Genomic DNA, 23,129 nt, shown 5'->3' with positions numbered 1-23,129 from the left:
GAATAAATAAGATTTTAAACCTACCGGTAAATCTTTTTCTTCTAGTCCGTAGAGGATGCTGGGGACTCCGTAAGGACCATGGGGTATAGACGGGCTCCGCAGGAGACATGGGCACTCAGACTTTAGATGGGTGTGAACTGGCTCCTCCCTCTATGCCCCTCCTCCAGATCTCAGTTAAAGAACTGTGCCCAGAGGAGACGGACAGTACGAGGAAAGGATTTTTGTTAATCTAAGGGTGGGACACATACCAGCCCACACCATCCACACCGTACAACATGGTATATACTAAACCAGTTAACAGTATGAAACAAAACAGCTTCAGCCAGAGACTGATCTCAACTGTAACTTAACCCTTATGTAAGCAACAACTATATACAAGCCTTGCAGAAATATGTCCGCACTTGGACGGGCGCCCAGCATCCTCTACGGACTAGGAGAAAAAGATTTACCGGTAGGTTTAAAATCTTATTTTCTCTTACGTCCTAGAGGATGCTGGGGAATCCGTAAGGACCATGGGGATTATACCAAAGCTCCAGACCGGGCGGGAGAGTGCGGATGACTCTGCAGCACCGATTGAGCAAACATGAGGTCCTCATCAGCCAGGGTATCAAACTTGTAGAATTTAGCAAAAGTGTTTGAACCCGACCAAGTAGCTGCTCGGCACAGCTGTAATGCCGAGACGCCTCGGGCAGCCGTCCAAGAAGAGCCCACCTTCCTAGTGGAATGGGCCTTAACCGAATTTGGTAACGGCAATCCTGCCGTAGAATGAGTCTGCTGAATCGTGTTACAGATCCAGCGAGCAATAGTCTGCTTAGAAGCAGGAGCGCCAACCTTGTTGGCCGCATACAGGACAAACAGTGCCTCTGTTTTCCTAACTCGAGCCGTCCTGGCTACATACATTTTTAAGGCCCTGACTACATCAAGGGACTCGGAATCCTCCAAGTCCCCCGTAGCCACAGGCACAATAGGTTGGTTCATATGGAACAACGAAACCACCTTAGGTAGAAATTGAGGACGAGTTCTCAACTCCGCTCGATGCACATGGAAAATCAGATAGGTGCTCTTGTGAGACAAAGCCGCCAATTCGGACACCCGCCTCACAGATGCCAAGGCCAACAACATGACCACTTTCCAAGTGAGAAATTTGAACTCCACCGTTTGAAGAGGTTCAAACCAGTGTGATTTAAGGAACCGTAACACCACGTTAAGGTCCCACGGTGCCACTGGGGGCACAAAAGAAGGTTGGATGTGCAGCACTCCCTTTACAAAAGTCTGGACTCCTGGGAGAGAAGCCAATTCCTTCTGAAAGAATATGGATAAGGCCGAAATCTGCACCTTAAAGGAGCCTAACTTAAGGCCCATATCCACTCCTGTCTGTAGAAAGTGGAGAAAACGCCCCAGCTGTAAATCTTCCGTAGGAGCATGCTTGGCCTCACACCAAGAAATATATTTCCTCCAGATACGGTGATAATGCCTCGCCGTTACCTCCTTCCTAGCTTTGATTAGAGTAGGGATGACTTCCCCTGGAATACCTTTCCTAGCTAGGATTTGGTGTTCAACTGCCATGCCGTCAAACGTAACCGCGGTAAGTCTTGGAACACACAGGGCCCCTGTTGCAACAGGTCCTCCCTGGGAGGAAGAGGCCACGGATCTTCTGCGATCATTTCCTTAAGATCTGAATACCAGGCCCTTCGAGGCCAATCTGGAACAATGAGTATTGTCTGCACTCTTGTTTGTCTTATGATTCTCAATATTTTTGAGATGAGTGGAAGTGGAGGGAACACATAGACACTCTTTTTGGTCTCAGTAGGTCCTTGACCATGCTCTGGAGTTCCTGTGCTTTTTCCATTAGGAGAAAAGCCTTATTTTTTCCGTGTCCAGAACCATGCCCAAAATGACAGCCGAGTTGTCGGAACCAACTGTGACTTCGGTAGATTTAGAATCCAGCCATGTTGTTGTAGTATTCTCAGGGAGAGAAACATGCTCTTTAATAACTGATCTCTCGATCTTGCCTTTATCAGGAGATCGTCCAAGTATGGGATAATTGTGACCCCCTGCTTGCGCAGGAGCACCACCATTTCTGTCAAAACCTTGGTGAAAATTCTCGGGGACGTGGAAAGCCCAAACGGCAACGTCTGAAACTGGTAATGACAATCCTGTACAGCGAAACTCAGGTACGCCTGATGAGGATATATGGGGACATGAAGGTAAGCATCCTTTATGTCTAGTGACACCATAAAATCCCCCCCTTCGAGGCTGGAGATCACCACCCGGAGAGATTCCATCTTGAATTTGAACCTTTTCAAATATAGGTTTAGGGATTTTAGATTCAGAATTGGTCTGACCGAGCCATCCAGCTTCGGGACCACAAATAGGGTTGAATAAAACCCTTTTCCCTGTTGCCCTAGGGAAACCTTGATAATCACTTGCTGTTGACACAGTTTTTGTATGGCAGCTGAAACTGTTTCCCTCTCTGGGGGAGAAGCTGGCATGGCCGATTTGAAAAATCAGTGTGGAGGCACATCTTCGAACTCCAGTTTGTAGCCTTGGGATACAATTTAGATCACCCAAGGATCCAAATCCGACTGAACCCAGACCTGGCTGAAGAGACGAAGACGTGCCCTCACCTGTGCGGACTCCCGCAGCGGAGCCCCAGTGTCATGCGGTGGATTTTGTAGAGGCCGGGGAGGATTTCTGTTCCTGGGAACTAGCTGTAGCTGGTATTCTTTTCCCCCTACCTCTACCTCAACCCTTTCTGAACTTATGTGACCGAAAGGACTGCATCTGATATTGAGGTGTTTTATTTTGCTGTGGGGAAACATAAGGCAAAAAAGAAGACTTACCCGCGGTAGCTGTGGAAACCAGGTCCGCGAGGCCCTCCCCAAATAAAACTTCACCCTTGTAAGGCAAAGCCTCCATATGTCTCTTTGAATCAGCATCACCTGTCCATTGACGGGTCCACAGGGACCTTCTAGCAGAAACTGCCATGGCATTGGGTCTTGAACAAAACAGCCCAATATCTCTCGCAGCCTCTCTCATATATAACGCTGCGTCCTTAATGTGACCCAAGGTCAACAAAATACTATCCTTATCTAAGGTGTCAATGTCAGATGACGAGTTATCTACCCACACTGCAATTGCGCTACCAACCCATGCCGACGCTACTGCAGGCCTGAATAGGGCTCCCGTATGCGCATAAATTGATCTTAAGGTAGTTTCCTGCCTGCGATCCGCAGGATCCTTTAGTGTCGCCGTGTCCGGGGACGGTAGCTCCACCTTTTTGGATAAGCGCGTCAAGGCTTTGTCCACTGTGGGCGAGGATTCCCACCATAAACTGTCCTTTGAGGGGAAAGGATACGCCATAATAATTCTCTTGGGAACCTGCAGTCTCTTATCTGGTGTTTCCCAAGCCTTTCCAAATAAAGCGTTCAGCTCATGAGATGGGGGAAACGTTACCTCAGGTTTCTTTTCCTTAAACATGCATACCCTTGTGTCAGGGACAGAGGGGTCATCTGTGATATGTAATACATCTTTTATTGCAATAATCATATATTGAATACTCTTGGCCACTCTTGGGTGCAACCTCGCATCAACATAGTCGACACTGGAGTCGGAATATGTGTCGGTATCAGTGTCTCCTATCTGGGAAAAGGGACGTTTATGGGACCCTGAAGGGTCTTGTGACACAGTCAAAGCCATGGAGTGACTCCCTGTTTTGTCCAATCTCTTATGTAATAAAGTCACATTAGCATTTAACACATTCCACATGTACAACCAATCAGGTGTCGGCTGTGCCGACGGAGACACCACCACCATCTGCTCTGCATCCTCCCTAGACGAGGCTTCCGCTTCAGACATGTTGACACACACGTACTGACACCCCCACACACACTGGGATATATGAATATGGGGACAGCCCCCCAATAAGGCCCTTTGGAGAGACAGAGAGAGAGTGTGCCAGCACACACCCAGCGCCACTAGACACTGAAAACACAGTCCCAGCCTATACAGCGCTTTTTATATATATATGATTTTCGCCAAATAAATGTGCCCCCTTTGTTTTTTGTCCCCTGTTACTTGGTTCAGCAGGGGAGAGTCTGGGAGCAGCTTCTCTGCAGCATGCTGTGGTGAAAATGGTGCTGGTTAGTGCTGGAGGATCAAGCCCCGCCCCCTCGATGGCGGGCTTCGGTCCCGCTCATTTTTTTATACTGGCGGGGGTTTTATAATATACTGCCTCCACAGTATCTAACAATGTTGCCAGTGTTATGGGAGGTAATTATTGCTGCCCAGGGCGCCCCCCCCCTGCGCCCTGCACCCTTGCTGTGCCTGTGTGTATGTGGGAGAAATGGCACGCTGCGCGGTACATCTCTGAAGAACTGAAGTCTTCTGCCGCCTTTGCTGTCTTCTTACTTCATATACTTACCCGGCTTCTATCTTCCGGCTCTCCGAGGAGGACGGCGGCGCGGCTCCGGGATGAACAGCGAGGACGACACCTGGGTTCCAACCCTCTGGAACTAATGGTGTCCAGTAGCCTAAGAAGTAGAGCCTATCAGTAAAGTAGGTCTGTTTCTCTCCCCTCAGTCCCACGATGCAGGGAGCCTGTTGCCAGCAGTGCTCCCTAAAAATAAAAAAACCTAACAAAAGTCTTTTAAGAGAAACTAGGTAGAGCTTCCCTGCAGTGCATCCAGTCTCCTCTGGGTACAGGATCTAACTGAGGTCTGGAGGAGGGGCATAGAGGGAGGAGCCAGTTCACACCCATCTAAAGTCTTAGAGTGCCCATGTCTCTTGCGGAGCCCGTCTATACCCCATGGTCCTTACAGAGTCCCCTGCATCCTCAAGGACGTAAGAGAAAAACCCTTGACCTTGTTGATGTACTGGAATCTGAACCAAAACTGCTGAATGTACGAGAGACTGAATAGCGGTCTGCAGACCTGCTCACTTGTCTGCTGACACAGGTAGACCTGTCTTGAAAAACCACATCGGTGGTAGACAGTCAAACTCATTGAAACCTTTTAAAACAAAACTGCGGATCCACCCATCTGTGATGTCTGAAACCACGCAAAGGGAAACTTCTGAAGGTGTGCTCCCACAACTGAAGAGCCTAGATGGGCTGAAAGCCCGTAATGCCACTGGATTGAGTCCTGACGACGGTTAGTGGTTTGTTGAAAACCCCGTCCCTCTGCATGGTTGGCAGGTAAACAGATCCCCCCCTCATTTACTGAGAATTCCATTTCTCCAATTCATGACCAGATAACATCAGTAGAAGGCAACGCCTATATTCCTCGTTTTGACTCTGCCTCGGCCTGTCTAGAACGCAACCACAGCAGCTATCGAGCCGCAAGCCGAGAACAAACTTGTCTGACATCCAACGAAGCCGTAACTAAATACTCAACCAATTCACAAATGTGACCGGTAAGAAATATAAGCTGATCTGAGGAAAACCCCTGTTGTAGGCCTAACCTGAGCTGTTTCGCCCATGCAACTACAGCCTTGTTAACCCAAACTCCAACTCAAACAGGTGTAAGCATCACCCCTGTTGCTGTATACATGGACTTTAGCATGGCCTCCAGCTTACTCTCCGAGGGGTCTTTAAGCGTAGCTGCACCTGGGACTGGAATAGTAAATTTTAGTGAAAGTTTAGAAACTGAAGACTCCACCGATGGCGATTTAGTTGTCATAGCCTGTGGGAAAAGATATTTATACAGAAATCGTGGTGTCTCAGAAAAGTGTTTAACTGGATTTAGCCATGCTTCTATTAAATGCTTATTAAGAGATATGAATAAGAAAAACACGCAGTCACCCATAGTCTGCTAGCAATAAAACCTCATATGTTTCAGTGCAACCTAGCAGCTGGCGTACCGCTCTAATGAGATCATCATAGCTCGGGCTATTAGTGACCTCACTATCTGACCCCTGACCCAATGCTGAGATATCAGATGTGGCATTGAATCGTCAGAATGTAATTATGAGACAAACGATGACCAGTGATCGGTCCCTGGGACCCCTCACTTTTAAAAATTGGGGTCCTACCGGTCCTTTTCTGGGTCCCATTGGAGTGAAGGTTCATATTAATCTCATTACCTATTCAAACATAAAAACACAGACTTGATTTGGACACTACGAAAGTGTAGCAGGAGGGGGGAAGTGACAAAGCTGTTGGGCTGTGTAGCATACAGACACTGCACCAGAGCTGTAACTAGACATTTTGGTTCCCTTGTGACAAAAAGTGAATTGGTGCTCCCCGCCCTACACTGCAAGGAACAGACACTGCGCGCCGCAAAGATATAGGGGCGTGGCCACATAATAGTGCCAATTCATATTACACCACACAGTAGTGCAGCTTATGCACATTGCACCGGGTAGAGCACATTACACACTTTGCACCGGGTACAGCACGTTACACACTTTGCACCGGGTACAGCACGTTACATACTTTGCACCGGGTACAGCACGTTACACACATTGCAGCAGGTAGAGCACGTTATACACTTTGCGCCAGGTACAGCACGTTATACACTTTGCACCGGGTACAGCACGATATACACTTTGCACCGGGTACAGCACTTTATACACTTTGCACCGTGTACAGCACGATATACACTTTGCACCGGGTACAGCACGATATACACTTTGCACCGGGTACAGCACTTTATACACTTTGCACCGTGTACAGCACGATATACACTTTGCACCGGGTACAGCACTTTATACACTTTACACCGTGTACAGCACGATATACACTTTGCACCGGGTACAGCACGTTATACACTTTGCGCCAGGTACAGCACGTTATACACTTTGCACCGGGTACAGCACGATATACACTTTGCACCGGGTACAGCACTTTATACACTTTGCACCGTGTACAGCACGATATACACTTTGCACCGGGTACAGCACGATATACACTTTGCACCGGGTACAGCACTTTATACACTTTACACCGTGTACAGCACGATATACACTTTGCACCGGGTACAGCACGATATACACTTTGCACCGGGTACAGCACGTTATACACTTTGCGCCAGGTACAGCACGTTATACACTTTGCACCGGGTACAGCACGATATACACTTTGCACCGGGTACAGCACTTTATACACTTTGCACCGTGTACAGCACGATATACACTTTGCACCGGGTACAGCACGATATACACTTTGCACCGGGTACAGCACTTTATACACTTTACACCGTGTACAGCACGTTATACACTTTGCGCCAGGTACAGCACGTTATACACTTTGCACCGGGTACAGCACGATATACACTTTGCACCGGGTACAGCACTTTATACACTTTGCACCGTGTACAGCACGATATACACTTTGCACCGGGTACAGCACGATATACACTTTGCACCGGGTACAGCACTTTATACACTTTGCACTGTGTACAGCACGATATACACTTTGCACCGGGTACAGCACTTTATACACTTTACACCGTGTACAGCACGATATACACTTTGCACCGGGTACAGCACTTTATACACTTTGCAGCGAGTACAGCACGCAATACACTTTACACCGGGTACAGCACTTTATACACTTTGCAGCGAGTACAGCACGCAATACACTTTACACCGGGTACAGCACTTTATACACTTTGCAGCGGGTACAGCACGTTATACACTCTGCACCGGGTACAGCACGCTATACACTTTACACCGGGTACAGCACGTTATACACTTTGCAGCGGGTACAGCACTTTATACACTTTGCAGCGAGTACAGCATTTTATACACTTTACACCGTGTACAGCACTTTATACACTTTGCAGCGAGTACGGCACGTTATACACTTTGCAGCCACCACCTCAGACCCCCCCAGACACAGCGATCACGGGTGTCAGTGAGGGAGGGTGGTGTCCACAGTGATTGTGCGGGAAAGGGGGGGGGGGATTGTGCAGGAAGGGAGTGCCCAGTCATTGCAGGTGTCACTGGAAGGGGTGTCCTGCCTGTGACGAGTACTCACAACACCATATCAATATTAACTTATTCAGGCTGTAGCAATGCCCGCCAGCAGCCGCATCACCCTCCCTCCCTCCCTATGTAATGAGCCAGGCGAGGAGCGGACAGAGCAGCAGAGTAGCCGCTGCCCCGCTCACTGTCCCGTCTGCCAGGCTGTGTCTCACTCTCACTCGCTGCGTCAGCCCCGTATCCTGCGGCAGTGCACAGACGGGTGAGGAGGGATTGCTGACTCTAGTAGTGCCATAGGAGAAGTCAGGGGTATCCCCAGAGCCTTAAGAAATAGAGGAGCTAAGACGGACGAGGGGGAGCAGCCGCTTCACGGACCAAGAACGCCGCGACCTCGCAACCCGATCACGTGATCAGGACAACCCGGAAGCAAGAGGAGGACAACGCCGCCGAAGGAGACCGGAGCAGGCCGCCGGCAAGTGGGAACGAGACGGAGCTACGAGGACAAGGTAAGGGACTCTGTAGGAGAGGAAAAGACACGGCAGATAGCCCAGCAGGGCTAGAAGCAGCTGTCTTTCTCCCTCTCCAAGACGGTGACCACTTCCCCGACAGGCACAGACAGTCGCGGTGCGCTCAGGAGAACGACACTACGTACTGTCAGAGCCTAGGGGAGGACGGTATGTCCGGAGCCCTAATTACCTGACAAATTAGCGACCACCGGGATCCCTTGCCGCACCGACCCTCCGGGGGGACCCCCACCATTTTTTGCTTCTACTAATTTTACATTTTTGACTAAACACAAGCACCTGTATTAGGCTCTGGACAGCATAACGAGACTCAAGGCACTACAGAGGTGGGACGCCACCGATCTGAGTGCCCCCCACTAAAGTCACAGCAACAAAAACATTCTATTTAAAAACATTTTATTTAATCCGTTACCCACGGATAATCCCCTATACACGTAAAGTGTATCTATTTCTGTTCACTCCCCTCTCCCATCAGTACCCAAATCCCGCTCAAACCCCCCCCCCCCCCCCCCCACATTTTTTTTGTATAAATAAAGAACTATTCTTGTTAGCTATAACATCTAGTCTGAGTATCATTATCACCACATCATTTCTCCTACACAAATAGATTATTGTCCATCTGGTGCACCTAACCCTGTACTGTACTATATTCCTATAGAAGTTTGAAACAGGTAGCAGCCTTAGGACAATCTAAATACGCAAGTACATGAGCACTGGAGTACCTTTTTTTCTAAAAGGACAGGGAGGAGGACGGATCACATACTGACAGCGCATTGCCGTGCAGCGCAGCGCGTCCTCACCTTTAAATTCAAACCTGGAGTCCGCCCTGCAGCCGGCACAGAGAGCGCTGCTAAATCCCGTCTCAGCCCCAGCATTCGACTGCTGTCACCCGGACTCGGAGCCGCCCCAAGGAGGAGGATTCAAGCTGCAGAGCGGGAAGAGAAGTCAGGACGGAGGCTGCCGCGGTGATTGGATGAGAGGAATCGCTGCTAGCAGTGATTGGTTGGAGACACTGCTGGCTATGACTGGGTGAAGAAACGTGTGATGCTGCCTGCAGTGATTGGTAGGGGAGTCACAGCGCGTCCCGCAGGACCACCTCCTTTTTCAAAACTGAGTCCCCCACTGCCTATAACGCGTAAAATACGCGTTATAGCGCGTTTTTGCGATCACTGGATGACCATTCTTAGAAACTGAATTATACATGGACTTTGTAACCCAGCAAAGTTCTAGAAACATCCTGAGCCCACATTGGCTGCTCACACGGTATTATCCGTGAATCAGACTTAGCCGCCTCATGGTCTTTTCATGCAGCGGACAACTCTGACTGCAAATCAGCCATTCTCACAGTTATCACAGACAAGCTGCTGTTTCTCATATTGTCATGCAGACAGACAGACAATAATACAGTGAGACAACGTCCGCACAACTCAGTGAAAATAACTGTAGAGTCTATAATACCACGTGCACCGCACTGTGGCCCTCATTCCGAGTTGTTCTCTCGCAAGCTGCTTTTAGCAGCTTTGCACACGCTAAGCCGCCGCCTACTGGGAGTGAATCTTAGCATAGTAAAATTGCGAACGAAAGATTAGCAGAATTGCGATTACAAACTTCTTAGCAGTTTCTGAGTAGCTTCAGACTTACTCGGCATCTGCGATCAGTTCAGTGCTTGTCGTTCCTGGTTTGACGTCACAAACACACCCAGCGTTCGCCCAGACACTCCTCCGTTTCTCCAGCCACTCCCGCGTTTTTCCCAGAAACTGTAGCGTTTTTTTGCACACGCCCATAAAACGACCAGTTTCCGCCCAGAAACACCCACTTCCTGTCAATCACACTCCGATCACCGGAACGAAGAAAAAAACCTTGAAATGCCGTGAGTAAATTACCGAACTGCATAGCAAATTTACTTGGCGCAGTCGCACTGCGGACATTGCGCATGCGCATTAGCGACTAATCGCTCCGTTGCGACAAAAAAATAACGAGCGAACAACTCGGAATGAGGGCCTGTGTTATAGAGGAAATCTATGATAGCCACTGTGCCACCTACTAAACACCCCTGCCCCCTCCAGTGGCCGTGTGTTGTAGGACTGACATATTGCTGTAGGAAGAAGCAGGAAGTAGGTGTGTAACCTTTGTGTGAAAACGGCGTCCCAGCATGTGCTTTTATTTTATTTTTTTAACCTATAGACTTCTGACTATACCCTAGATGTATAACCTATGTACCCCCAAAAGCACTCATAACCTAGGCTTACTAGCCTGTTATGCCCTTATAGCCCTGGCCACCATCCCCAATATTTAGGGGAACCGCTGAACTAGGGACCGCCATGACCTCTCCCAATGCTTAAAGCAGTGAGCCGCGCTTAGCTTCTTCCACCCACACCCCCTCGCATTGTATACCAAGTGCCGGCTCTGAGTGACGGCGCCCTGCAGCAGCCTCAGCTACCCACCGTGATCTGTGCGCTGGTGAAAGCCAGAGAGTGGGGTAGATGTGTAATGTGACGGGCGCCCAGCGGCGGCAGTGTGATATGTCCGCTGCTGGGAGCCGCGCTGCCGGGAGCCGCTTCTCTGGAGCAGTGAGGTGTAGCCTGACAGGTGCCCAGCTGCAGCATTATGTGACCGCTGCTGGGACCGGCTTCCCAGTTGTCTAGAGGGGCAGATTGTAGAGGGCAGAGGCTGCACTGTTTGTAGCTGCGCTGCCAGGGAGCAGGCAAGTGTGGAGCGACACAGGAGCCCAGTGGCAGTATGTGTCTGACCGCTGGTGGGAGCTGGGAAGCGGGGGAGATTGAGCCAGTAAAGCTATACCTTAGTAAGCAGCTCGTGCAAAACACGTTCCCCGCACATGGAGGGGCGGCAGCAGGAGCTGACTACCCCACTATCACAGCAACAAACAGGCCCAATGGAGCAGTGGCAGCATAAGCTGACCTCCCGCTCCTTACCTCAGTGTAATGGGGAGGTTCTGACGGGGCTTCTCTCTAAGCTCCGTCCAGCTCCTGCAGCCATGTCTGAATCAGCTAACGCTGATGAAGGTCTATAGCGGGTCTTCTCTGTCTAAGCACCAACAAGCCTTCGCTGCACAACAGCAGCACACACTCCCGGACCCACACTTCTTAATAAGCTGTGAAGGGAGTGTGATTGATACAAGAAAAAATATTTAGAAAAATTTAAAGTAAACTCTGGAATTACTCCAGGATGTGTCCTTCCCTGGTGAAGGCACAAAAAACATTAAGGCATCTTGGGAGTATGGAGGGGGAGAAGAGGGTTAAACATTTAAATATTTAAATGTGCCTATCCCTGCTATCGCACCAATCATATCCCAAGAGTACTACAGTTCCCCCTAGTGGATGAAAAATAAATAAGTGTTGTCACTGTGACACTCCCAGATCCCCTAACCTCCCCAGTCATGTCCCTGTATTATTATTATTACTATATATATAAGTGATGTTACGGTGCTGCTCCCAGATCCCCCTCACCACCCCAGTCATGTCCCTGTATTATTACTATAGATATTAGTGATGTCACTGTGACACTCCCATGATCCCCTCACCTCCCCAGTCATCTCTCTGTATTATTACTATAGATATAAGTGATGTCACTGTGACGCTCCCAGATCCTCTCACCTCCCACTCACGTCCCTGTATTATTACTATAGATGTAAGTGATGTTACTGTGATGCTCCCTGATCCCCCTCACCTCCCCAGCCATGTCCCTGTATTATTACTACAAATATAAGTGATGTTACTGTGATGGTCCATAATCCCCCTCACCTCACCAGCCATGTCCCGAAATTATTATTACAAATATAAGTGACATCACTGTGACACCCCCAGATCCCCCTCACCTCCCTAGTCATGTCCCTGTATTATTAATATAGATATTAGTGATGTCACTGTGACGCTCCCAGATCCCCCTCACCTCCCCAGTCATGTCCCTGTATTACTACTATAGATATGTGATGTCACTGTGACGCTCCCAGATCCTCTCACCTCCCACTCATGTCCCTGTATTATTACTATAGATATAAGTGATGTCACTTTGACATCACCACCACTCCCAACGTATAATAATAATAATAATAATAATAATTAATAATACCAGGACACCACAAGCTGCTCCCCCTGTATAATAATAACCATACACAAAAACCTGCTCCTCCTGTATTATACTAATAACAACAGGACACCCCATTCTGCTCTCCATGTAGACTAATAATAAAATGACAACACAGGCTGCTCCCTCTGCAAAAAAATAATAATAATAGGACACAGGCTGTTCCCAATGTATATAATAATAAGAATTTACTTACCGATAATTCTATTTCTCGGAGTCCGTAGTGGATGCTGGGGTTCCTGAAAGGACCATGGGGAATAGCGGCTCCGCAGGAGACAGGGCACAAAAGTTAAGCTTTAGGATCAGGTGGTGTGCACTGGCTCCTCCCCCTATGACCCTCCTCCAAGCCTCAGTTAGGATACTGTGCCCGGACGAGCGTACATAATAAGGAAGGATTTTGAATCCCGGGTAAGACTCATACCAGCCACACCAATCACACTGTACAACCTGTGATCTGAACCCAGTTAACAGTATGATAACAGCGGAGCCTCTTAAAGATGGCTCACTACAACAATAACCCGATTTAGTTAACAATAACTATGTACAAGTATTGTAGATAATCCGCACTTGGGATGGGCGCCCAGCATCCACTACGGACTCCGAGAAATAGAATTATCGGTAAGTAAATTCTTATTTTCTCTATCGTCCTAGTGGATGCTGGGGTTCCTGAAAGGACCATGGGGATTATACCAAAGCTCCCAAACAGACGGGAGAGTGCGGATGACCCTGCAGCACTGAATGAGAGAACTCCATGTCCTCCTCAGCCAAGGTATCAAATTTGTAGAATTTAGCAAACGTGTTTGCCCCTGACCAAGTAACTGCTCGGCAAAGTTGTAAGGCCGAGACCCCTCGGGCAGTCGCCCAAGATGAGCCCCCTTCCTTTTGGAATGGGCTTTTACAGATTTTGGCTGTGGCAGGCCTGCCACAGAATATGTAAACTGAATTGTATTACAAATCCAGCGAGCAATCGTCTGCTTAGAAGCAGGAGCACCCATCTTGTTGGGTGCATACAGGCTAAACAGCGAGTCAGATTTTCTGACTCCAGCCGTCCTGGAAACATATTTTTCAGGGCCCTGACAACGTCAAGTAACTTGGAGTCCTCCAAGTCCCTAGTACCCGCAGGTACCACAATAGGTTGGTTCATGTGAAAAACAGAAAACACCTTAAGGAGAAATTGAGGACGAGTCCTCAATTCTGCCCTGTCAGAATGAAAAATTAAGTAAGGGCTTTATATATGATAAAGCCGCCAATTCTGACACACGCCTGGCTGAAGCCAGGGCTAATAGCATCGTCACCTTCCATGTGAGATATTTTAAGTCCACAGTGGTGAGTGGTTCAAACCAATGTGACTTTAGGAAACTCAAAACAACATTGAGATCCCAAGGTGCCACTGGGGCACAAAAGGAGGCTGTATATGCAGTACCCCTTTTACAAACATCTGAACGTCAGGCACTAAAGCCAGTTCTTTCTGGAAGAAATTCGACAGGTCCGAAATTTGAACCTTAATGGACCCTAATTTTAGGCCCATAGACAGTCCTGTTTTCAGGAAATGTAGGAAACGACCCAGTTGGAATTCCTCTGTAGGGGCCTTCTTGGCCTCACACCACGCAACATATCTTCGCCAAATGCTGTGAAAATGTTTTGCGGTTACATCCTTCCTGTCTTCGACCAGGGTAGGGATGACTTCATCTGGAATGCCCTTTCAGGATCCGGCGTTCAACCGCCATGCCGTCAAACGCGGCCGCGGTAAGTCTTGGAACAGACAAGGCCCCTGCTGGAGCAGGTCCTTTCTTAAAGGTAGAGGCCACGGGTCTTCCGTGAACATCTCTTGAAGTTTCGGGTATCAAGTCCTTCTTGGCCAATCCGGAACCACGAGTATCGTTCTTACTCATCTCCCTCTTATGATTCTCAGTACTTTTGGTATGAGAGGCATAGGAGGGAACACATACTCTGACTGGTACACCCACAGTGTTACCAGAGCGTCCACCGCTATTGCCTGAGGGTCCCTTGACCTGGCGCAATATCTGTCTAGTTTTTTGTTCAGGCGGGACGCCATCATGTCCACCTTTGGATTTTCCCGACGGTTTACAATCATGTGGAAGACTTCCCGATGAAGTCCCCACTCTCCCGGGTGGAGGTCATGCCTGCTGAGGAAGTCTGCTTCCCAGTTTTCCACTCCCGGAATGAACACTGCTGAGAGTGTTATCACATGATTTTTCGCCCAGCGAAGAATCCTTGCAGTTTCTGCCATTTCCCTCCTGCTTCTTGTGCCGCCCTGTCTGTTTACGTGGGCGACTGCCGTGATGTTGTCCCACTGGATCAATACCGGCTGACCTTGAAGCAGAGGTCTTGTTAAGCTTAGAGCATTGTAAATTGCCCTTAGCTCCAGTATATTTATGTGGAGAGAAGTCTCCAGACTTGATCACACTCTCTGGAAATTTTTTCCTTGTGTGACTGCTCCCCAGCCACTCAGGCTGGCATCCGTGGTCACCAGGACTCAGCCCTGAATGCCGAATCTGCGGCCCTTTCATAGATGAGCACTCTGCAGCCACCGCAGAAGAAACACCCTTGTCCTTGGAGACAGGGTTATCCACTGATGCATCTGAAGATGCGATCCGGACCATTTTTCCAGCAGATCCCACGGAAAGGTTCTTGCGTGAAATCTACCGAATGGGATCGCTTTGTAAGAAACCACCATTTTTCACAGGATCCTTGTGCAATGATGCACTGATACTTTTCCTGGTTTTAGGAGGTTCCTGACTAGCTCGGATAACTCCCTGGCTTTCTTCTCCGGGAGAAAACATCCTTTTCTGGACTGTGTCCAGAATCATCCCTAGGAACAGTAGACGTGTCGTCGGAAAAAACTGCGATTTTGGAATATTTAGAATCCACTTGTGCTGTCGTAGAACTACTTAAGATAGTGCTACTCCGACCTCCAACTGTTCTCTGGACCTTGCCCTTATCAGGAAAGCGTCCATATTTCTTTTAAGAAGAATCATCATTTCGGCCATTACCTTGGTAAAGACCCGGGGTGCCGTGGACAATCCAAACGGCAGCGTCTGAACTGATAGTGACAGTTCTGTACCACGAACCTGAGGTACCCTTGGTGAGAAGGGCAAATTTGGACATGTAGGTAAGCGTCCCTGATATCCAGTGACACCATATCGTCCCCTTCTTCCTGGTTCGCTATCACTGCTCTGAGTGACTCCATCTTGATTTGAACGCTTGTATGTAAGTGTTCAAATATTTCAGATCTCACCGAGCCGTCTGGCTTCCGTACCACAATATAGTGTGGAATAATACCCCTTCCCTTGTTGTAGAAGGGGTACTTTGATTATCACCTGCTGGGAATACAGCCTGTGAATTGTTCCCAATACTGCCTCCCTGTCGGAGGGAGACGTTGGTAAAGCAGACTTCAGGAACTTGTGAGGGGGAGACATCTCGAATTTCCAATGTACACCTGGGATACTACGTGTAGGATCCAGGAGTCCACTTGTGAGTGAGCCCACTGCGTGCTGAAACTCTTGAGATGACCCCCTACCGCACCTGAGTCCGCTTGTACGGCCCCAGCGTCATGCTGCGGACTTGGCAGAAGCTGTGGAGGGCTTCTGTTCCTGGGAATGGGCTGCCTGCTGCAGTCTTCTTCCCTTTCCTCTACCCCTGGGCAGATATGACTGGCCCTTTTACCCGCCTGACCTTATGGGGACGAAAGGACTGAGACTGAAAAGACTGTGTCCTTTTCTGCTGAGATGTGACTTGGGGTAACAAAAGGTGGATTTTTCAGCTGTTGCCATGGCCACCAGGTCCGATGGACAGCCCCTTTATACGGCAATACTTCCATGTGCCGTCTGGAATCTGCATCACCTGACCACTGTCGTGTCTTCGTCTGGCAGATATGGACATCACATTTACTCTTGATGCCAGAATGCAAATATCCCTCTGCGCATCTCGCATATATAGAAATGCATCCTTAAAATGCTCTATAGTCAATAAAATCTTGTCCCTATCTAGGGTATCAATATTTTCAGTCAGGAAATCCGACCAAGCCCCCTCAGCGCTGCACATCCAGGCTGAGGCGATCGCTGGTCGCTGTATAACACCAGTATGTGTGTATATACTTCTTAGGCTATTTTTCAGCTTCCTATCAGCTGGCTCCTTGAGGGCTGCCGTATCTGGAGACGGTAACGCCACTTGTTTTTTATAAGCGTTTGAGCGCCTTATCCACCCTAAGGTGTGTTTCCCAACTCGCCCTTACTTCTGGCGGGAAAAGGTATACCGCCAATAATTTTCTATCGGGGGAAACCCACGCATCATCACACACTTCATTTAATTTATCTGATTCAGGAAAAACTACAGGTAGTTTTTCACACTCTACATAATACCCTTATTTGTGGTACTTGTAGTATCAGAGATATGTAACACCTCCTTCATTGCCCTTAACATGTAACGTGTGGCCCTAAAGGAAAATACGTTTGTTTCTTCACCGTCGACACTGGAGTCAGTGTCCGTGTCTGTGTCGACCGACTGAGGTAAATGGGCGTTTTTACAAGCCCCTGACGGTGTCTGAGACGCCTGGACAGGTACTAATTTGTTTGCCGGCCGTCTCATGTCGTCAACCGACCTTGCAGCGTGTTGACATTATCACGTAATTCCATAAATAAGCCATCCATTCCGGTGTCGACTCCCTAGAGAGTGACATCACCATTACAGGCAATTGCTCCGCCTCCTCACCAACATCGTCCTCATACATGTCGACACACACGTACCGACACACCAGCACACACACAGGGAATGCTCTGATAGAGGACAGGACCCACTAGCCCTTTGGAGAGACAGAGGGAGAGTTTGCCAGCACACACCAAAAACGCTATAATTATATAGGGACAACCTTATATAAGTGTTTTCCCTTATAGCATCTTTATATATATTTCTAACGCCAAATTAGTGCCCCCCCTCTCTGTTTTAACCCTGTTCTGTAGTGCAGTGCAGGGGAGAGCCTGGGAGCCTTCCCTCCAGCCTTTCTGTGAGGGAAAATGGCGCTGTGTGCTGAGGAGATAGGCCCGCCCCTTTTTCGGCGGGCTCGTCTCCCGCTCTTCAACGGATTCTGGCAGGGGTTAAATATCTCCATATAGCTCCCGGAGGCTATATGTGAGGTATTTTTTGCCAAATAACAGGTTTCCATTGCTGCCCAGGGCGCCCCCCCCAGCGCCCTGCACCCTCAGTGACTGCCGTGTGAAGTGTGCTGAGAGCAATGGCGCACAGCTGCAGTGCTGTGCGCTACCTTAAGAAGACTGAGGAGTCTTCTGCCGCCGATTCTGGACCTTCTTCTCTTTTCGGCATCTGCAAGGGGGCCGGCGGCGCGGCTCCGGTGACCCATCCAGGCTGTACCTGTGATCGTCCCTCTGGAGCTAATGTCCAGTAGCCTAAGAAGCAAATCCATCCTGCACGCAGGTGAGTTCACTTCTTCTCCCCTAAGTCCCTCGATGCAGTGATCCTGTTGCCAGCAGGACTCACTGTAAAATAAAAAACCTAAAACTAAACTTTTCTAAGCAGCTCTTTAGGAGAGCCACCTAGATTGCACCCTTCTCGGCCGGGCACAAAAACCTAACTGAGGCTTGGAGGAGGGTCATAGGGGGAGGAGCCAGTGCACACCACCTGATCCTAAAGCTTAACTTTTGTGCCCTGTCTCCTGCGGAGCCGCTATTCCCCATGGTCCTTTCAGGAACCCCAGCATCCACTAGGACGATAGAGAAATTATTGTTATTATTATTATTATTATTAACAACAACAGGACACCACAGGCCGCTCCCTTCTGTATAATAATAATAATAATAATAATAATAATAATAATATTAGAATGTCCTGTCATTATTATTATACAGGGGAAACAGGCTGTGGTGTCTTGTTATTGTTAATATACAGGGGTAGCAGCCTGTGATGTCCTGTTAATAATAATAATAACAACAGGACATCACATGCTGCTCCCCCTGTATACTAACAATAACAGGACACCACAGCCTGCTTCCCCTGTATAATAATAATGACAGGACATTATTATTACTATTATAACAACAACAACAATAATAAGTGGATACCACAGGCTTCTCCTCCTGTATAATAATAATATTAATAATAATAACAACAACAACTGCACACCACAGGCTGCTCCCCCTGTATAATAATAATAATAATAATAATAATGCTTCCCCTGTATAATAATAACTGGACACCACAGGCTGCTCATCCTGAATAAAAAAGGACACCACAGGCTGCTCCTACTGTACAATAATAATAATAATAGGACACCAATGGCTGCTCTCCCTGTATAATAATAATAATAATAATAACAACTGTACACCACAGGCTGCTCCCTCTGTATAATAATAACAGTACACCACAGGCTGATCCTTCTGTATAACAATAATAATAACAACAACAACAACAACAGGACACCACAGGCTGCTCCGCCTGTAGAGTAGCATACCACAGGCATTATGACAACACAGGATGCTACCCCTGTATATTATGACAACACAGGCCACTCCCCCTGTATACTATGACAGCACAGGATGCTACCCCTGTATATTATGACAACAAAGGCCACTCCCCCTGTACAGCACAATGCCACAGGACACAACACCTGTAATGTCCCGTGTATAGAATTATGGTAACGGCGGGGTCTGCGCCACCTGTATTACGGTAACGGCGGGGTCTGTGCCACCTGTATTATGGTAACGGCGGGGCCTGCTCCACCTGTATTACAGTAATGGCGGGGTCTGCGCCACCTGTATTACGGTAACGGCGGGGTCTGCGCCTCCTGTATTACGGTAACGGCGGGGTCTGCGCCTCCTGTATTACGGTAACCGCGGGGTCTGCGCCCCCTGTATTACGGTAACGGTGTGGTCTGCGCCCCCTGTATTACGGTAACGGCGGGGTCTGCGCCCCCTGTATTACGGTAACGGTGGGGTCTGCGCCACCTGTATTACGGTAAAGGCGGGGTCTGCGCCACCTGTATTACGGTAAAGGCGGGGTCTGCGCCACCTGTATTACGGTAACGGCGGGGTCTGCGCCTCCTGTATTACGGTAACGGCGGGGTCTGCGCCTCCTGTATTACGGTAACGGCGGGGTCTGCGCCCCCTGTATTACGGTAACGGCGGGGTCTGCGCCCCCTGTATTACGGTAACGGCGGGGTCTGCTCCCCCTGTATTACGGTAACGGCGGGGTCTGCGCCACCTGTATTACGGTAATAGGACACTAGAGTGTCAGCCACCTGTACAGGGATAATGCAGCACCAGAGGCTGCTCCAGCTGCACTATAACAAGGCACCAGAGGCTGCTCCCCCTGTAGTACAGAACCTGACACCAGAGCTGCTCAGCCTATAGAATAATAATAATAATATCATTACCTGCTGCCAGACACAGCAATGGCTGCTCTCTGCTCCTGCTGCCTTGTGGGAATGATAGAAGGAAGGCGGAGCTCAGACCAGGGGAAAATGGCCGCCGCTCCTGACGTCACTACACGGCCAGGGAACCTATTGCTGCTGCCGCTGCCGCCGAACTAGTCTACAAGAAAATGGCCGCCGACCTCCTGCACTGAGGACATATATGATAATAATCTTTGCAGAGGGCGGGGCTGTGGCCGGGGTGTCGTAGGGTAGGTGCCAGTAACCAGGAAGCAGTCTTTGCCAATCATTCCCTTTTTCCTGCACGTGCGTTCCACCTTACTTCCGGACTGTGCGTTCCACATGCAGGAAATGAGTTTTCATCGACTGCTGCTGCCTCCCAGTGTCCGTGGAGATCAGGTAATGGCGTCTTACTATACAGGGGGTGCAGCCTGTGGTGTCCTGATATTATTATTATACACGAGAAGCAGCCTGTAGTGTCCTGTTATTATTATACAGGGGGAGCATCCTGTGGTTTCTTGTTATTATTATTATACAGGGGGAGCAGCCTGTAGTGTCATGTTGTTATTATTATTATTATTATACAGGAGGAGCAGCCTGTGGTGTACTGTTATAATAATAATAATAATAATTATTATTATTATACACGGGAAGCAGCCTGTAGTGTCCTATTATTATTAATATTATTATTATTATACAGGGGAGCAGCCTGTGGTGTCCTGTTATTATTTTTATTATTATTAATATTATACAGGGGGAGCAGCCTGTTGTGTCCTGTTATTATTATTATTATTATTATTATTATTATTATACAAGTTGAGCAGCCTGTTGGGTCCTGTTATTATTAAACAAGGGGAGCAGCCTGTAGTGTTCTGTTATTATTACTCAAGAGGAGTAGCCTGTGGTGTCTTCTTCCTCTTCCTTTTCCTCCTCCTCTTTCCTGTTATTATTATTATACACGAGAAGCAGCCTGTGGTGTCCTGTTATAATTATTACTATTGTTATTATTATTAATATACAGGTGGGAGCAGCCTGTAGTGTCCTGTTATTATTTTACAGGGGGAGCAACCTCTGGTGCCATTTTATTATTATTATTATTATGCAGGAGGAGCAGCCTGTGGTGTACTGTTATTATTATTATTATTATACAGGGGGAGCAGCCTGTAGTGTCCTGTTATAATAATAATGATAATTATTATAATAATAATACAGGGGAAGCAGCCTGTAGTGTCCTATTATTATTATTATTATTATTATACAGGGGAGCAGCCTGTGGTGTCCTGTTATTATTTTTATTATTAATATTATACAGGGGGAGCAGCCTGTGGTGTCCTGTTGTTGTTATTATTATTATAATACAAGTTGAGCAGCCTGTTGGGTCCTGTTATTATTATACAGGGGGAGCAGCCTGTAGTGTTCTGTTATTATTATTCAAGAGGAGTAGCCTGTGGTGTCTTTTCATTCTTATTATTGTTATTATTATTATAATACAGAGGGAGCAGCCTGTGGTTTCCTGTTGTTGTTATTATAATAATAATAATAATACTACTACTACTACTACTACTACTACTACTACTACTACTACTACAGGGGGAGCGGACTGTGGTGTCCTGTTATTATTATTTTTTTTTTAGAGGAAGCAGCCTGTGGTGATAATACAGGGACATGACTGGGGGGTGAGGGGATCTGGGAGCATCACAGTGACATCACATATCTATAGTAATACAAGGACATGACTGGGGAGGTGAGGGGATCTGGGAGCGTCACTGTGGCATCACTTATATCTATAGTAATAATACAGGGACATGACTGGGGAGGTGAGGATCTGGGAGAGTCACAGTGACATCACTTATATCTATAGTAATAATACAGGAACATGACTGGGGAGATGAGGGATCTGGGAGTGTCACAGTGACATCACTAATATCTATAGTAATAATACAGGGACATGATTGGGGAGGTGAGGGGGACCTGGGAGTGTCACAGTGACAAGAGAAAGAAAGTAGACTTCTTTGTGGGTGCACTCTTGTGAAGAAATAATGAGATATTCTCAAAGAATAAAACTTCAACTTTTATTACAAATCATTAAGAAATTATTCAATCTCCTGAGAACAACTAATGTCTCCTGCCGCCTTTCCCCTGCCTGTCTCCTGCCGCCTTTCCCCTGCCTGTCTCCTGCCGCCTTTCCCTTGCCTGTCTCTTGCCGCCTTTCCCTTGCCTGTCTCTAGCCGCCTTTCCCTTGCCTGTCTCCTGCTGCCCTTCCCCTGCCTGTCTCTTGCCGCCTTTCCCTTGCCTGTCTCTTGCCGCCTTTGCCTTGCCTGTCTCCTGCCGCCTTTCCCTTGCCTGTCTCCTGCCGCCTTTCCACTGCCTGTCTCCTGCCACCTTTCCCCTGCCTATCTCCTGCTACCCCCTTGCCTGTCTCCTGCCACCTTTGCTACATCATCAGCTGGATGTGTAAAACCTGAGGTCACGGAGACTGTACACCGCAGCTCCATGAATGAGTCCATGAAATTTCCCTCAGGAGACCCTGTCCCTTCACAACCAATTCTCACCCTTACACCACTTCATGGCTGCAGCCATACTCGTCTGACAGCTCAGGACACATAAAGCACATGCTCCGTATGGGTCCTGCACATGAGCGGTGCACATCAGCTCATTGTGACTCCACCCACAATAGCGCTACACTCTAGATCAGGCCCACTAGGCAGTACAGCCTTATGGGGCTGGATCACAGGAACCTCTGAGACACTGACCAGGACTCTATGGCTGTGGGGATATAGGAGACTTAATGGCCGCTCTATTCCATATTTACTATGTTCCATGTGCAATATGTTTTATGTAATATATTTATTCCAGGAACTCCAGCTGTGGGGAACGGAGTCTTTACTACACATCACATGTTCTGTATTCTCTCTGATTCACTGAGGATGGATAAGGACAGGAGTCACAGGACTGAGAGGATAATAAATATCACCCTGGAAATCATCTACCTGCTGACTGGGGAGGTGAGAGGATCTGGGAGCGTCACAGTGACCTTATATCTATAGTAATAATACAGGGACATGACTGGGGAGGTGAGGGGATCTGGGAGTGTCACTGTGACATCACTTATATCTACAATAATAATACAGGGATGTCCCTGGGGAGGTGAGGGAATCGGAGCGTCACCGTGAGGT

The 23,129-nt window shown here is 48.2% G+C and overlaps 1 protein-coding gene across 1 annotated transcript in view; it reads right to left on the bottom strand.

Moving 5' to 3' along the window:
* The window catches only part of LOC134984389 (oocyte zinc finger protein XlCOF29-like), a 35,526-nt gene extending 13,066 nt beyond the window's left edge, over positions 1 to 22,460 (bottom strand). The window contains exons 1-2 of the mRNA XM_063949977.1: positions 22,369 to 22,460; positions 19,957 to 19,998 (exon numbers count right to left, since the gene is read on the bottom strand). Of these exons, the coding sequence (XP_063806047.1) occupies positions 19,957 to 19,998; positions 22,369 to 22,460 (134 nt within the window). The remainder of the gene's footprint in view (positions 1 to 19,956; positions 19,999 to 22,368) is intronic.
* Positions 22,461 to 23,129: the final 669 nt, after the last annotated feature.

The sequence above is a fragment of the Pseudophryne corroboree genome, assembly GCF_028390025.1.
Source record: "Pseudophryne corroboree isolate aPseCor3 chromosome 3 unlocalized genomic scaffold, aPseCor3.hap2 SUPER_3_unloc_50, whole genome shotgun sequence".
Lineage (NCBI taxonomy): Eukaryota > Metazoa > Chordata > Amphibia > Anura > Myobatrachidae > Pseudophryne > Pseudophryne corroboree.
This window is presented reverse-complemented; position numbering and strand designations above follow the sequence as displayed.